The sequence below is a fragment of the Ooceraea biroi genome, chromosome 3 (genome assembly GCF_003672135.1).
Source record: "Ooceraea biroi isolate clonal line C1 chromosome 3, Obir_v5.4, whole genome shotgun sequence".
NCBI lineage: Eukaryota > Metazoa > Arthropoda > Insecta > Hymenoptera > Formicidae > Ooceraea > Ooceraea biroi.
This window is the reverse complement of record NC_039508.1, coordinates 13,295,416-13,312,255: the sequence shown is the minus strand read 5'-3', so window position 1 is coordinate 13,312,255 and position 16,840 is coordinate 13,295,416. Positions and strand designations below refer to the sequence as shown.

Genomic DNA, 16,840 nt, shown 5'->3' with positions numbered 1-16,840 from the left:
CGTAGCTACGTACGCTAACGTGCGTCACCAGCATGATAAACCTACACCTTGAAATGGATTACGCAATTACACTTGCTCAATTACTTGATCGTTTCGTCATGTAGAATACTTTTTTATTTTATCTTCATACATTTAATCACCGAGTTGTTTCATTTCGCGAAGCTCTTTCAAAGAGCTATCAGCGCCTTGTCTTTTCACGAATAATTCTTCAGACCCACAGCTACTTCTGGTTCCTCAATCGACTGATGGTGAAATCATTCTCTTCCCCTGGAACAAGCCAGACAGCGGCGAGCGGCGAACAGGTCGCTCCGAAGTCAAAGACCCCGATCCACTTTAGAAGATGCCGCTACAGCTGTGCTCGACCGGTGGATCGAAAGGTCCGAAAGCCGCGCACGCATGCGTGGATGCAGGAGAAGCCTGTCCGGAGAAGAAGGGTGCTGGCTAACAGGCCGTTGTCTGGCCGAAGGCGCTAGCAGTTTGCCACCGGCCCCGCTCCCAATCCGCGCTGCCATGACAGTCCACCTCCGTGTCGCAGCGAGTGCACCGAGTCGCAGTAACGCGTTTAGAGGCCGTCGTAGCCGTCGTTGACCACCCACCACCCGACTCATGCCCGTGCCCGCGCTGCGACGCATCGCACCGCGTGGAGGTCGACCGGGATACTGCGATCTCGGCTGGGTGGTCGCGGTGCTGGGGAAGTCGCGCTCGTGAACCAGCTCTCGGGCAGCCGACCAGGTCGACCAGGCGCGGCCTGTCCGGGTGCGCCGATCGTCGAGCGGGCAAGCGTCGTGGGTGCTCGCGTGAACGGCGAGTGTGTGGTGGCGGTGTCGTTGACGTGACGCGTGTCTCGTGGCCCGGTCCTGGGCTGGCTGTCAGTTTCGGAGCACGAGGAACGCCCGCAGAGAGGAAGAGAGAGGGAGAGAGAGAGAGAGAGAGACACGCGTGTCGAGGTACAACGGACGGCCGCGGCTGTCTCCCTGGAGTTACGGCCGATCGATGCGCCTCGTCGAACCCCATATAGGTAGGGCGCCTTCCCCGACCGAGGGCTACCTCTCGAGCGTCCGTGGAGAGTAACGCGCGTCGCACGCACTCGTAACGAGACGTAAACGCACGGCGATTAACGCATCGTTGGTCGCGAGGCGGTCCGTTTCGTGCGATTCATCGGAGAAGTCGGTGTGCCTCGGAAAATTCGACGGTCCCGGTCCTTCAGCAGGACCCGAGGTTCCTGCTGAAGCGCTGATAAATATCAAGAAAAACATCGGTTACGGCGAAACAATGAAAATTCATCGAACATAAACGCGTAAAAGGTTCTCACCGGAGATATTAATGTTTTTGCAAAATTCCCTCGAATGACTGTCAAAGCCTTCTCTGCGCTTTGCATCGCGCTTTGATGGCGCACGCGAGTCAGTGGAAATGTCGGGGGCATCGATCGCGAATTTCAGAGCAGTTCGCCGCGACGTCCTGACGCTCCGAAAAGTTCGCCGGTTGCGAGAGTGTCGTACGCGCGTTGGAGCGCGAGTAATCGATCGACACGCCTGTAGGTTCGCCGGCGTAGACCCAACGGGATTTTCCGAGCCGCCCTTGAACGAAGAATTGCGAGATGCCGGTGGAAAGCGAGCGTGTCGTTGCGCCGTGCCGCGAGAGTAATGCCGGTGCTGCGAGAATAGAGGAATGCGTCCGTGGAAAATTTTGTTCCATCGCAAATTCGTCGCACTCATTTCTACGTGGGCGTTGATAGCGCGATGATGTAAGATCGACGTTTGCGCAATGCACTTCCGCGTGCTCCGGTTACATTTAAATAATCTGCACTTTAACCGGCTTGTGCATGGGAAAGCATACAGGAACGTACGATTAAACGGCTGGAATGTGTGCCATTACGCTAGTGATAGTTAATTGTCGCCTTTCTAATTTTCCACGCTCTCGTAGATCCCAGAAGAGTCATGACTTCTTAATCGTCTTCCGCGAAGCCGTGCAAATATGGGTAAAGAGGATGCGAAGGGTCGTTCCTCTAATACGCGTCGCATCTGACTCTACAGTCAATCGATGATAAACGCAAAAAAAGTTCTTACTTAATTGCATCCCGATCGAATCGCGGAAACAGTTTTGTTGCAACAAGGACACGCGTGCCAATAATTGCCGAGGTAATCGGTCCGCGATAACGTGCCATCTAGACGACTTTCTCATTTCACTGATTCCAGCGATCATTCGGTCACGCGAGGGGCGCGTATCATTCGCGCGTTTCGCGAGCGGTACCGCGTGGGAGAAAAGGAAGAAATCCCTTTGCCTGGTGGTGGATGCGTCAACCGGACGTTTATTACAACATCTTGCTGCTTCTTTCGTCCGTTGCCGGCGTAACGAACGAACGGAGGAGGTGCAAACCGGACGAATCTCGTGGTCGCCTCGTTTCCGCATACCTCCCGCTATCAAATGCCGGAAGCGTCTGGCCATGAAGAGGCAAGTTCGGTTCACGCCCTCGCGCGCCGCATCCGGGCGACCTCCAGCCGCGATTGGTGCTAATCGCGCGGGGCGATACGCGATCGTCGATGAAATCCCGGAAGCGAGTCCGCAAGTCCCCTTGCGCGCCTCACGCACGCGGTGGATCGCGGAAGCGAGCGGAGCGTCGCACCGCGCGGATTTTCGTCCTCGTGAACGATCACGTCGGCGATCGATCATCCGTCGGGAACGCGATTATTAGCAGACGTGGACACGGTTGAACGTTTTCTCGGATGAATTTCAGGAGACATTCCTGCGGCCAGAACTCGATGAATGCCGCGCCGTTGCCGGTCGATAGGGTGCACCGGGACGAGCCGGGGCGGCGGAAGTCACTTTGCGCGCACGACGGAGCCTATTCCGGAAGGATTCGTGACAGACGGCCGTTTCTCTCATCGTCGTAAGTGCCGGGCATCGCGGCGGCGGTGACAAAACGATGCGCGCAACTCGGCGCGCCTCGCACGGCCAATAATTCGCGTGCGCGCGAGACGCACCGGCACAGGCTCGCCGGCTGCTTCGACGGACGGTGCTGTATGAGATTACACACGGTGATATACAAATATATCATAAAAAAAGTGTATATATATATATATATATGCTACAAGAGGTGCGAGAAGTCGGGACTGTCCGCGATACACGAGCAATCGAGAAACGAGATATCATATGTTATCTCTTTCTCGCATTCGGCTTGGGACGTTTAGCGAGTGAAGAAGATGTTTAACTTTATGAAGAAGGCCGCGGAGAAGGACGACAAGGAGAAGCGGAAGCGCGAGAAGAAGGAGCGGAAGGATGTCAAGAAGCGCGATCGCAGCAGCATGTCCGCGGAGGAGCTCCTACGATTGGACGAGGTGAGCGCGGGACCGTCGAAGGGACGGTTGCTTCCGTTGCTGGAAAATAGACCTGCTTGTCTTTCTTCTTTTCCGCAAGTCGCAGAAACGCGATAAGCAATATCGTTCCGTGCAATCATATGCGCACGCGTTTAGCCGATCATTTGGTTTTCATATCGAGCACGTAACGTATGTGTGCTTGGTTATCGGCTCCGATGACAAGGTGGGTGTACACTGATATTGTTCGTGGATTTACGAGTTGCACGAAGATATCGATATCTTGTTCGGACTACGTCTTTTATCGTAAACGGTATTGTCGATACCGATAAGCTATCCTTTCTTCGGATTAATCTTGCGAATAAATGGTACGCTTGAAAAACGCACTGTCCTTCGAGCGGTGATTATGCCACGAAGGAATTAATCGATCGTATATAATCGAATTTTTTTTAGCTGGCAATTGGAGCTTACGCGAAGCACAGATGAAGCATAGATAAAATTTCATCTTGAAAAGTTCCCATTCTTTTCTGTAGACTCAGCATTGTCACCGATTGGATGTGGTTTCACGCGATAAGAACACCCACAGAAAAGATTTCTGGACTTAATGCTATTACTCTTTAATCTATCATAAAATAAGATCGCTATAGCGACAATCATATTTATTATTGAAAAGAAGCATATTTTAATCTTGAATAGAAAATTCTAAAATCTAGAGTAAAATAATCTTGGTGCTATCTCATTAATTTTCTCAGAAGGATTTAGATAAAAATTTGTAGCAAGTTCAAAATATTCTTGATTTAAGAATATTGTAAGATCTAAAAGACATCTTATTCTATTCTTCTAAGAGAATTTGTAGAATCTGCACAAAACGGCCAATATTTATGTGTTGCAATCGAAAATCGGGAAAGTGTTTCTGTGTTTCTGTTATTTACAATGAATAAGTGCAAAAGATATGGAAATGTCTTATCTCGAATCTTATTTCTCAAGTAAGTATATTGTATATACTTACTTACATTTCCATATCTTTTAATATTTCTTGTAGAGTATTGCACTTATTCATTGTAAATAACAGAAACACTTTCCCGATTTTCGATTGCAACACATAAATATTGACCGTTTTATCGGAATAAAGGACGCAGAAGCGCCGAGTCGACGAGCGACTGTGAGAAAATGATGCGTCGACATCGACAAAGCCTACTATAAAGTGGCGCTAATATCAAATTATTCTACATACAAGAATATATAAGCATAAATTTGTATATGTTACTCTTGTCTCAAGACAGTAAGACAATCTTATTTAATTCGAGAGAGAAGAATAGAAATTACTGATTTAAATTAAAAATTGTTTTATTTTCATATTTTTTATACTTGTAATACGATTAAATTAGTCAAGAATATTTTTCGTCTTGTTATCAGAAATCCTTTCTGAGGGTGAAGTGTTGCTCGCGAACGCGCGCTCGTTGTACACTTACGAAGTAAGAAATTGCAAATATATTCCGCGGTATGGACAACGCGTGCAATGACTCGCAATCGCGTCGGTTGAAAAAAGGAGGAAGTTTCTTGAGAAAAATCTTTGGACTTTACGTACGTGCGCCACGTTTCTTCGGTGTCGCTGCCCTAGAAAGGAGAATCCTGAACAGCACTTGTCACTTTCATGCATTTCTTTGCAGGTACGTAGGTCACTGAAGATCCCCGGTCGGCGGAAGGAGAAGGAGAAATTACCGAGCGGCATCACCGCGGATTACAGCGCATCGTTTTTCGCACATTTGGACCGCGATCTGCTGGACGCCGCACAGAACGCATCTTTGGGTCCAGGCTCGACGATCGGCGCTGGTACCAGCAGCAGCTGGACCACCAGGACGCCCGACGGGTTGACGCAGAGCGACTCGTCGGAGGCGTCACTTACCTCCCTTACGACGACCACGACCACGTCGTCGACGACGACAAGCCACGCGGGCAAGAATCTACCGCCGTTACCACCGAAACCGCCTAAGCGAGGTATCCTCAAGGGACCACGACTGAACGTGAACAGCGGGACTGTAAGTGTTCTTTCGGAAGAGCACGCTCTGCCAAACGGCACGGAAACCAGTTACCAGGAAGCCAGCAATCTCCTGGTGAGGAACACCCTGCAGAACGAGGTGATTGCCTATCAAAACGTGCCGGCGCATCTCAACAATATCCTGAACAAGGACGAGATCTGCAGCGAGGAGGAGACTGTGTGCCAGACCACGTGGCGCGTCACCACATCGCAACAGATTGTTCAGCAACAGTATCCACAACAGCAGCAGCAGCAACAGCATCATCAGATCGACGCTAAACTGCTGCAGGTTAGATAACGTTCCGCTTTCTCTTTCCCACTCGCGTATCGGCCGCAGCGAAACCCAATTACTACGGTTACTCCTAAAACGTGTAACGAGACGCGATGAGTGACGGCTGGTTTGCTCAAAACTCGACTCAAAACTCGTGAACAGACGAAAGGCAGAGAGCTCTCTTGAGATGATGATCGAGCAACCGATTGTGCCCTTAAGCGAGTTGCACTTTTCATCATTTTTCTTGCGTGCGATGCAATTAAAATATTTCTCTTGCGATACGATCTTCTAATCACAAATTTCTGAATCAGTTTTTTATTCGAACAATGAGTAACAATGAGTTTATTAGCCATCATTAGTCATCAATCTTTTTCTAGATGATAGATACGCATTTTAGAATAAGATTTCTTGTGATGTACCGATTTCTCATGATCCATCTGGTATTGTAGAAATATCTGAAAAGTTTTGATTTAACAGTGTAACATCAAACTCTCTCCTCGTTGCAGGTCGTTACCAGTGCCAGTCCATCGGCGGATTCCTTGACGGATACGACAAACTCGAGTTTTGCGACGCCACCGTTCAGCCTGTCGCCCGTCGGTGAGTCCCAGGGTTTCTCAAGGTGGCGATCATCAGTCTCCTTCGAGGAGCAGGGCATCGAGCTGCAGCTGCCGGAGATCGTGCCGCTCGAGCTACCCGAGCCCAGGGAGCTCACCATCCAGAGGCAACCTCCGCCACGGAACGACTTTGGCTTCTCCCTTCGTCGCGCCGTAATCGTCGAGCGCACGGCGAACGGCGTCACGCAGATGAGACCGGTGATCTTTGCAGAACCCGGTGCCTTGGTGCAGCATAATAACGACACGGGTCTGCTACCTGGTGACAGGTTGATCGAAGTGAACGGGATCAACGTGGACGATAAATCACGCGAGGAGATCATCGATCTCATCAAAAGTTCCGCCAACAGTGTCACCGTAAAGGTAATCCTTTAATAATCGAGTTAGCGGATGCAAGAATAGCTAGAGATTAAAAGAGAGGAGAAGAAAATTTACAAAATAAATAACTTGTAAGAAAAATATATTTAACAGTGACTGCAGCCAGGTGGTCTACAAAATTTGCGTGTATGTATGTGTGTGTGCGCGCGTATGTGTGATATTCTAACGCTAATAAGCAATAAAATTGTCAGTTTTGTAGCTGCATTTATCCCCTCAATTCAGCTTGTAGATTCTACATTTGTTACAAAGAGAGGCATCGATTGAACGATGAGAATGCTCGGGAAGTCGGAGCGTACTTTAGACATTGCGCAAGCGATAGTACTCTGCGCTTTATCCTTTTCTTTCTTATAGACCGTACTGGTAGTACCGATCGCTCTCCTCGTGATCGAACCTTTCTCTTGTCGCTCAGCCACGGAGTCATTAGCGTAAGAGTGACTCGAAATTCGTTAATATGTATATTCCACCGAAAGATGGTTGCTCTGATGAACAAGCGCGATGAGACGTGGCGACACCGCGTCATAACGACCTCACGCTTGATTATCACTTATCGATGATTAGCTTATCGGCCATCCTGTTAAGCACTTACCTCTCGTTATCGCAATTGCGATAATTGGCCTTGGATGCTTCTGGAAATACCTACCGTTCGGAAAATGCGTGCCGATGTCGCTCGATACCGCAAACGGGGAAATTCGCGGCGAACGCGGTGAAAGGCGCGGAGGAATCCTCAGGTTCCACGGGGGTCACGGAAAGGGGTCGATCGAGGTGCCGTTTCGTAGACCTTTGATACGCTGCAGCGGCGAGATGCATCGCGCTTTAGTAAATAACGACGTATCACGCGACGGTTATTTCGTGGTTTCAATGATCGTTGCGGGTGTGAGGCAACCGAATAATTTCCCTCCTCTTGTGCCCTCTCCGAAGTCTTGCATCACATTTCTTTACGAAACGAAGACATTCACACGCGACTCCCATGTCCATCCGCAACGGCTTAATCCCCATGAGCGGCGACCCGCCGACGAGATTGCGCGCAAAAGGTGCGGACGAGCACGGCTGCTGATTGCCGTGCGATGTTGGTTGGTTCATTGCCACTGCTGGCAACGAATATAGCGGGATCGTGAGTCACGGTCCCGCTAATAAAACTATACCCGGAGCGGGACTGTCGCGTGAAAATAGCAGCCTTACCGAGAATCCGATCTTCTTCTATCGTCGAGCGGATCGAGCGAGCATCGGATGCGAGTCCCGCAAGGAGGAGCACCGCTCGCGATCCGCTCGAATCCGGCGAACGGAGATGAAAAAGTAAAAGGGGTCTAAGCGAGGGGGAGATGCATCCCGAGTGTTCGCCTGACCTTGCCCCGTAGCCGCGGAATGCTAAAAATGCCGTCGCGTTCCCGTCGCGGCAGAAACGAAATATGTAATTCCGTCCGGTCGGTCGCCGCTCGCACCGTTCTCCCTTTCACCGTGCCTTGTACGCGCAGAATGCAATCACCGGGGTGGACTGTGGACCGTGTGGCTAATCCGGAGATTTCGTGCGTCAGCGCGCATCGGCGGGAACATCGTGGGATCGATATATTGAATGCGACGCGCGCGTTCTATTGCCCTGCGAATGCATCCTCTTGGAAAACACGTAAACGAGGGCGGAATAAAGGGGTTGCACGGCGAGTAAAAATGGAAGCAGCCGCGATGACAGGGACGGTATCTGCGAACAAGTATCTTTGAGTTTATCTGCCCCTAAAGATCGGAGAACGGGCAAATCTCGTTGGAGAACGTTGCCAGAATCCGAACGTGCAGGCAGTCGAAAACGTTGGGCACGTGAGCGGACGACAGGAGGAGAGAGGAAACGCGTGTAAGAGTTAGAGGAAGAGGGACAGAAAGAGAGAGAGAGGAACCCAAGGGGAAAAACACCGGATGTAATTCAGTGGCAAACTGAGCGTGTTGCACGTACAGGGTGTACCAGATTTCACGCACTTCTCGTTAGAGATTTTTCGATGGGATGACAGTTACGCGATACTTATCGTTTACGACTCCTGGTGCACAGTAAAAGCAATTTTTTTCTTTTGCTATCAAGCTGCAGCTCTCAGCGGAACCGAGAAGAATCGCGCGGCACCGTAACAGTACTGGTGTATCAGAGCGCGACGATACCTGCCTCGATTCGCAATTTCCATTAATCATCGCTGCAACTCCTTCGAACTGAATGGCCACCGATATTAGCGGGAAATGCCAAGGAACGCTATGGTCTATCGACCCACGTAGAAATTGCCGAGGTTGTTTAACTGGCCCAACATTGGCCTAGTATTGGTAGCCCAGAGTACGGCAGCGGCGTTACACTCCAGTGTCGGATCTGTACTGGCACAATACTGGCGGCCAGTACTGCAAAGAGTTGGCAGACAGTCTTGTCCCAGTACTTATTAAAAACCGGGCCATGTGACGGGCCATTATAAAATACAGACATGGGCCAGTACTGGTTGCGAGACAGGCCATGCTTCGGCAACCGACACAGACCCAGAATTGAACTACATACATTGCCGATAATATATAACTAGCAACACAGGCGCGCGCTACGCGCGCTATAAATAAAATAAGAAATAAAAAAATAAAATAAAAATAATATAATAAATACAATTGTCAATATAACCGCACTGACAGCCACTATGACATTCTGACATTCGCAACACGAAGTTCAAGTCACACAAAATTCGTCGCGGAAAAGAGGCCTCAATATTCGATAAAAAAGAACTTCACGAAGTTAACACGCCTTTTTTAGAATAGGATTATAACAATATATTGATTCACCAGCGACCGATAGATGGCCAGATCAGGCGTGACGTTCTCGCTAGAAACATTTGCGTTATCACGTATAAATAACTATCCAGAAAACCGATTTAACATCTTTTTCTTTTAAACGCGATATTAATTCACGCGACATTTACAAAATGATTTTACTAATGTTGTTTGCATTAGTCTTTGTTTATAATATTTAAGTCACAAATACAAATAGTACAAAATACATATTATATATATTGGGTTGTTCGGAAAGTAATTTCGTTTTTCACAAAGAGATGTCGTTAGTCGCGTTCCTCAATACTTAACCTTACTCTAAGCGACAAATTCGTTTTATATTTTGACAACTGACATTTCAGACGTCATTTAGTATCTTATTGTGTTGCGATCTGTCAAGTAATTTTTGTTTGGCATCACATCAAACATGGAAAATCAAAGTGAGCATTTTCGTAATATTTTGCTTTTTTACTACCGAAAGGGTAAAAATGCAGTGCAAGCGAGAAAAAAATTGTGTGCCGTGTACGGAGAAGATGTATTGAGTGAACGTCAGTGTCAGAATTGGTTTTCGAAATTTCGTACTGGAAATTTCGATTTGAAAGATGCACCACGTTCAGGTCGGCCAATTAAAGCTGATGACGAGAAAATAAAGGTTCTGGTGGATGCAAACCGTCGCATAACAACACGCGAAATTGCTGAAAAGTTAAATTTATCGAATTCGACCGTTTACGATCATTTGAAACGCCTTGGATTCGTTTCAAAGCTCGATACTTGGGTTCCACACAATTTAAAGGAAATTGACTTGATTCGACGCATTATCATCTGCGATTCATTGAAACGTGAAGAAAATGAACCATTTTTGAAGCGAATCATAACTGGAGATGAAAAATTGATTGTTTACAACAATGTTAAGCGAAAACGATCATGGTCCAGGCAAGATGAACCTGCTCAATCGACATCCAAGGCAGATATTCATCAAAAGAAGATCATGCTTTCTGTATGGTAGGATTGGAAGGGAATCGTATTTTTCGAGTTACTACCAAGCAACCAGACGATTGATTCGAAAGTGTATTGTCGTCAGCTGGATGAATTGGATGCTGCCATCAAGCAGAAGCGACCAGAATTGGCGAATAGGAAAGGTGTCGTATTCCATCACGACAATGCCAGACCACACACAAGTTTGGTCACTCGCCAGAAGCTTTTACAGCTTGGATGGGATGTGCTACCACACCCACCATACTCTCCTGATCTGGTACCATCCGATTACCATTTGTTCCGGTCTCTACAAAATTCTTTGAACAATGTAAACTTCGATTCAAATGAAGGCGTCAAAAATCACTTGCTTCAATTTTTTGTCAATAAGGAGAAGGACTTCTATGAGCGTGGAATCTTAAAGTTGCCAGAAAGATGGCGAAAGGTAGTGGAACAAAATAGCCAATACATCACTGAATAAAATTTATTCTAAATATGAAAAAACCGCCTTTCATTTTTCCTTGAAAAAACGAAATAACTTTCCGAACAACCCAATATATATAAAATACATTTATACATTAATACATTAATTGGCCACTTCTATGCCCAATGCTGGTGCAGTTATTTACCCAATACTGGTCCATATATTATTGCCAGTGTCGGATCAGTACTGGCAATTAAGTACGGCATGGCGTTACACTCCAGTGTCGGATCTGTACTGGCACAATACTGGCGGCCAGTACTGCCACGATGGCAAACGGTACAGTCCCAGTATTGGACCGTTTTGAAATTTCTACGTGGGGAGCGCTATGAGTTTCAACGCACGTTCATGAGGAACCAGGTTCTCTCTGTCTCTCTGTTCACGACAGCGTCGGCAGAAGGAACGTGACGTGATTTACATACTTATGTATAGGTAACGCGCCGGCGGGGTCCCTCTCGGTCAACATCCTGCTTCCTGTCCTCTGTGTGTCGCATGTACGAGCGTGGAGCAGCGCGTGTACGCGCGTACACGCGTAACTCGTGCGTATGCACGTGCCCGTTACACGCGTCCGATAGACGAAGTGCGGGCGCGTCGATAACAGCCGCAGTCCGTTCGTAACGGTGATTAATGGCAATTAGACGAACGGCGAGGAATATCGACATGTCCAATGCAAGCGTTTCATACGTCCTCGTTAATCCTGGCAGTAGCCAAAGGATACATCCCGCTCTCGCACGCGATCTCGCACGTAACAAGACCATACACCCAATCCATCAAGTCCGGGGCACATCGCGGGAGATTCGCGTCTACGAGTGAATTGATGGTGCCACACGCTCTCCCTGCAATTTATCGAATAGCACCCTTAAGGGGGGATTCTCATGTAACGAGTCAAAAAATTTTTTTTGCTTAAATCAACTCTAATACATGTGGAAAATATGTTCCTAAAGTTACAAATCGATATTCGACCTCTACGTATAGTTATAGTCGAGTTTTCGACCGCGCGTTGAGTAGGTAGCTGGGAGCGCTCGGAGCGGAGACACGCGTCTCGTCTGTCCTCACTCATACACTCGTACATAACAAACAGCTTCGCAGGTATACGTCTAATGGTTTTCTTTTGTTGTGATATACCTTCGCGTACTTGTATAGCTGAGGCAGGAAATTTTTACGAGAGCTTCAATTCGTGTGTTTGGCGTTTGGCTCCGAAATATTTATATTGTGGCATCCGAACAGTGGAAATAGCCGCATATATTGCTGCAGGATTATTCAACGAAGGCTATTTCGCCGTTTTAAAAATTATGGACACATTAGAACTAAAGATCGGTACCCATTGTAAGGAGTATGCAGACTCGTATGACGCCGCGCGAATACGGCAACAGAAGTGACGAAGCCTCAGTAGCTCGAAAGAAGCTCGAACTGCTCGCAAAGAACTGAATTTACAACAGCAGCAATTATACGAGGATGCAGAAGGCCTACTATATGGCCCTGGAATCGCCGATTAGGACTGTAAGTATTGAAAAGCATTACTTTTTATAACCGAAAACTTTAAACGCGTTTTTCTCGAAATCACTTTTTTCAAACTGGTGCGCAGGATAACTAAAAAAATATTAGACCGATTGGGCTCTTTCGGGGTTCTACATGTAGACAATTATATTGTTCATCGTATGAACCTCAAAAGCAACAAAAATTTTTAAAGTAAATAATGTTTATTTCACAATAACAATGAAAATTTTAATGAAAAAACAGCATTTTTTTTCAAATGTCGCCATTCTTTTCAATTTGGTTTTTTTTCTTACTTCATGAGGTTCAAACGATGCGTAATGATCTATAATTAATAAATATTGTTGAATATTCTGTTTCAGACCATTACAGCGGATGCTAGACTGCACACCGTTTGACGCCTGCGACGCCGAAGCCGCTGAAGGCGGCGTCCATACCTATATCTATATATATGTTTTTTTTAACCAAAAAAATATTTTTATATTCTCTTTACATGTATTGATGTACTATTAAAGTTTGAGATCCTTTGACTAAATACGTTCTTGAAAAAAAATTCCGAAAAATCTGCTTCTTTTTGGCTCTTTACATGAGAATCCCCCCTTAATAATCCCCCGCCGTATATTGATCAATCCGAGGTAATAACGGCGATACGACAATTGTAATGTTTCTCATTCGTGAGCATTTGTACGCTTCCCGCAAACATTGTGACAACGTAATAATTGTGCAACGTAATTGACACTTACAATTAGACTGCCACGTTACTCATACATGAATGACGCGTGAATTTCCGCCTCGTCATCCATCTATGGTAATTTACGTAAAAATACTCTTATTACCTTACTTTATAATTCATAGAAATATTAATAATATAATACTAATATTAATATAAGAAACTAAATTAACACTGTTACGAGCTCGCGCTCGAAATTAACTGACCAGTCCGAGTGTGTTGAATCGTTATAGTATAATATTAGATAATACATCTCGAGCACGTTACTCGCTCTCCCCTAGAGTGCAGCGAATGTTCATCGATTTACGTTGCATCGCGATCGGACACTCGTGACAGCGGCTATTCATAAGCGCAAATGAATTTAGCTTATGGGCTGCAATCGCCGCATGCTCGGGGACGTTGCTCGCGTGATGCGCGCGTATTACACGGACGCTAACGTGTCGATCTCGTTGCAGGTGCAGCCGGTCGCCGAGCTGTCGGAATTATCGAGACGCGGCTGCGATGGACGTCAAGTCGAATTGGCACCTGCGAATATCCGCGGCGGCACACTCCGCCGATCCGGCAGTCTGCGGTTTCATCAGAACACGGTAAGCCTACCGCCACTTTCCATCGGCAATTACGTTTAGAGCCCTACTACGTCAAGTCTGTCGGGATCTCTCGCGAGAGGAACAAATGGAGGAAGGCGATAACCGATTTTTTTCCAACCCTGAAACAGATAACGCAAGAACTTACCATCCGCCAAGAGTAGCTCCGAGATCATTGATCGATTTGCATCGTTTAAGTTGTCGATCGTTACGCTTGAATTATTCGTAATACCGTTAGGTTTTCTGGCTTTTCCAGTCGCCCACAACATCGACGTATGCGTGTGAATATTTTACGGTTTACTTTTAATTTTCGCGTCACATGGGAAAAGGCGACCGAAGCGTAAAAAGCGAGTGTACAAATGAGCGTAAATAACGTAAAGCGCGAAGAACTCCATTTAGCGAAGAGCGCGCGGAGAAATGAAAGGACCGCACAAAGGGTCCACGAGTATGCGGCGCAGGGCACGCCGGCAGGGCTTGCATGTGATGCGGCAGAAAGGACAGAGGAAGACAATAGTACAGACGCTCACTTTCCACCCACATTCCCTAGAGCGGCGCAGTGGCATAGCAATCGTATAACGGTACATCTACCGACTGCCTCGTACCGTAATACCTCGTTTCCGCCGAACTTCGTGCCGTAATCTAGCTATGGGCGTAACTTGTTACAGGAAGACGCGACTTCCACGGCAAATTTGTCACGATTCGATAAAGCACAGCCGCACGACGATCAAGGAATTGTAGGAGAATGCCACAATCACGAATCAGCAGTTAGAAAATCTGAAAAATTTCCGGAGAATTTATTATTTTAATCCGGAGGACGATCATCATCAAATTATTCCGTTTTCTCTCTTTTTTCTCGAATTAAAATTACGTGAAATAAGACGTATTTTTAAACAAATCTTCGAGTAATGAACTTTAAGATTGACGATGTCTCGCGGAGATTGCAAAATAAAGAATCGGAATGCGATTTAGGGTTGATCCGGGGTTGACGCTTTGGTATTAGCGGAAACGGACATGTATGCCATTGTCCCTCTACTCGTTGGCGTTCGAGATCACGGCAAGTTCCGCGGCTTCGCTCGCTGATAGCAGCGAGCTTGCGGGCTTTCGAGTCGCCTTCATTAAATTAAACTGTCACGCGACACAACGCGCATTCCTGCCCGTCATCGTGGCGAACGTCGAAGCGCCGTTACGACCGAGCACGCCAACGATCAGCGGTATCGTATCCGCGTTTCCGAATGCATTAATGAAAGAGGAAACGTCTGGCGGAGCGCGTAATTACGTCAAACTGACGTACGCTTAGCGCAACTGTAAATCGCTCAACGCTTAATGAAATCGTGCTTGAATTAGTTCTGGATCATGTTCCGATGATAATGATCTTGATGATGCGTCAGGAAAATGGGGTAGCACGTGTATATGCACGCGGTTGTGTGTGTGAATACTCCGGTAATAAACCCCGTAGACGTAGAACAATTTCATCTGGCAGGAAACGCGGCGATTGGATTATCGCTGAGCTGAATCAACCGCGCGCGCTTCCTTAACAATCGCGCGGATCTCGGGGTTTAGCGTGAAATTGCCGGTGTCGCTTAAACGGCTTAGATACGGCGAAATAACGCAATTGTCTCAATATAAATGGAACAAGTACGACCGGCTTGGAAACCGGGCGTCGTCGCTCGCTGCGCAATTGATGGTATGCACGTTTGACGGCAGCGACCGCATGTCGTAATTGACAATTAGCTCTAACAAGGTGCGACTTGCGTCGACGCTAAAATGCACAGCAGAGAGTGGATGGGACACGATGATGTTTACTGACGGTCGGTAAAGCCACGGGGAAAATGGGGGCACGGTGGAGAACGTGCTGCCGACATGGCGCTGTGGAGAACACCGTGAAACGACTGCGAACAGCAGGACTCTTTCTGTCCTGCAACAAAGATCCTCGCATTAAAATCTCCTGATTGTCAAAGAAAAATTTAAAAATATTTACACTTAATGTTCATTACGCGTCTGTATGACATATTTTAAAGAAAACGGAAAAATAAATAAATGAAGACTATTTTAAGACATGGAATAATCATCATAATTTAGAAAATTATGTCTCGAGAAGACATTTTCGAAAAATTCCAAGGATGAAATTAAAAATTGGAAACAGAATTCTTTGAGCATTATTTTGTCACTAAGTATGCTTATGTAAGGTCAAGAGTTGCGGCTGACGCTAAAAGCCCGCGCGGAATCGAGAAAAGATCATAGCAGCGAATGCCAATCGGCCATGTTGTTAATCGAAGAACCAAGAGATTGCGGATTCGCATACAACTGCAAAATGCTGGCTTGAAGAAGAGAGGAGGAAAAAGAGGGATGGGACGAGCTCCACCTGCAGCGTTCTTGAAGTTCCGCTCCTTCGCGGCGCGACATGGCGGCTCGCGCGTTCCGTCACGACATATCGGACCACGTAAATGTCAAATTACGTAATTAAAATTGCACGTTACGCGCAGTACGTAGTAAGCAATTACGGCCGTTACCGTCGTAGCACCATTATTATCATGCCCGCGGGGGAGGCAGCGAGCATACGCGCGCGATAACATCGGCAATCGCCGGCGGATCCCCGCCGCGCCGCGCCGGCCCGATATTGCCTATATATGTCGCAATATGTAGGCCAATGCATGCATATTTCCGCGGCGTGTGTGCACTCCCGCGACGCGGGAACGCGAGCGAGCGGCTTTCCATTTCCGCCCGGAAAATCGCGAGCCGCTAAGAACATCCGCTCGGGTCGTTGAACCTTTGACGCGCCGACATCGACACAAATTTATTGCGTTTCTCTTTTTTTTTCTTGTCAGAGTAACGTAAACGCCAGCGCCGATAAGGCACCGATATTCCTGAAGAAACGCGCGATAACGCTGAAAGCACCAGAAGCGATGCACCTATAGGCGCAGCCCTGGCGCAACGTGGGCTTATCGCCTATAAATATCGGATATTCGAAGGAAGTGGGTTGCCCACGCGAGCAAGAAGCCGCGGGAGTTTAACGACTCCTCGTTACGAGCGTCTGTGACTTCGTAAAGTGCTGCTACTGGATTACCCATGCTGGTAGCAGAGCAGCGCGCGAAGAGGACGTCGCGCGTTTGGCCTCTGCGGCGGAAACTGCGTAGCGGAGCCCCTATCTCTCCGCTCCACCGGAATCTCGATCAATCGCCCCTGCCGATCAATTATAGA

At 47.4% G+C, this 16,840-nt stretch overlaps 1 protein-coding gene and 1 long non-coding RNA gene across 3 annotated transcripts in view; both read left to right on the top strand.

The window, feature by feature from the left end:
• Positions 1-12: 12 nt before the first annotated feature.
• LOC105277110 (unconventional myosin-XVIIIa) overlaps positions 13-16,840 on the top strand; it is a 55,650-nt gene continuing 38,822 nt past the window's right edge. The window contains exons 1-5 of one of the 2 annotated variants that reach the window (XM_011335277.3): positions 13-1,018; positions 2,735-3,335; positions 4,982-5,638; positions 6,127-6,594; positions 13,514-13,645. In XM_011335277.3, the coding sequence (XP_011333579.2) occupies positions 3,201-3,335; positions 4,982-5,638; positions 6,127-6,594; positions 13,514-13,645 (1,392 nt within the window). In that variant the 5' untranslated portion in view covers positions 13-1,018; positions 2,735-3,200. Of the gene's footprint in view, positions 1,019-2,488; positions 3,336-4,981; positions 5,639-6,126; positions 6,595-13,513; positions 13,646-16,840 lie in introns of those variants that run through there. The other variant, XM_026968708.1, reaches the window with a different exon arrangement.
• Positions 11,080-12,881, top strand: LOC113561723. The gene is made up of 2 exons (XR_003406395.1): positions 11,080-12,334; positions 12,691-12,881. It is a non-coding gene; the product is annotated as an uncharacterized LOC113561723 (long non-coding RNA).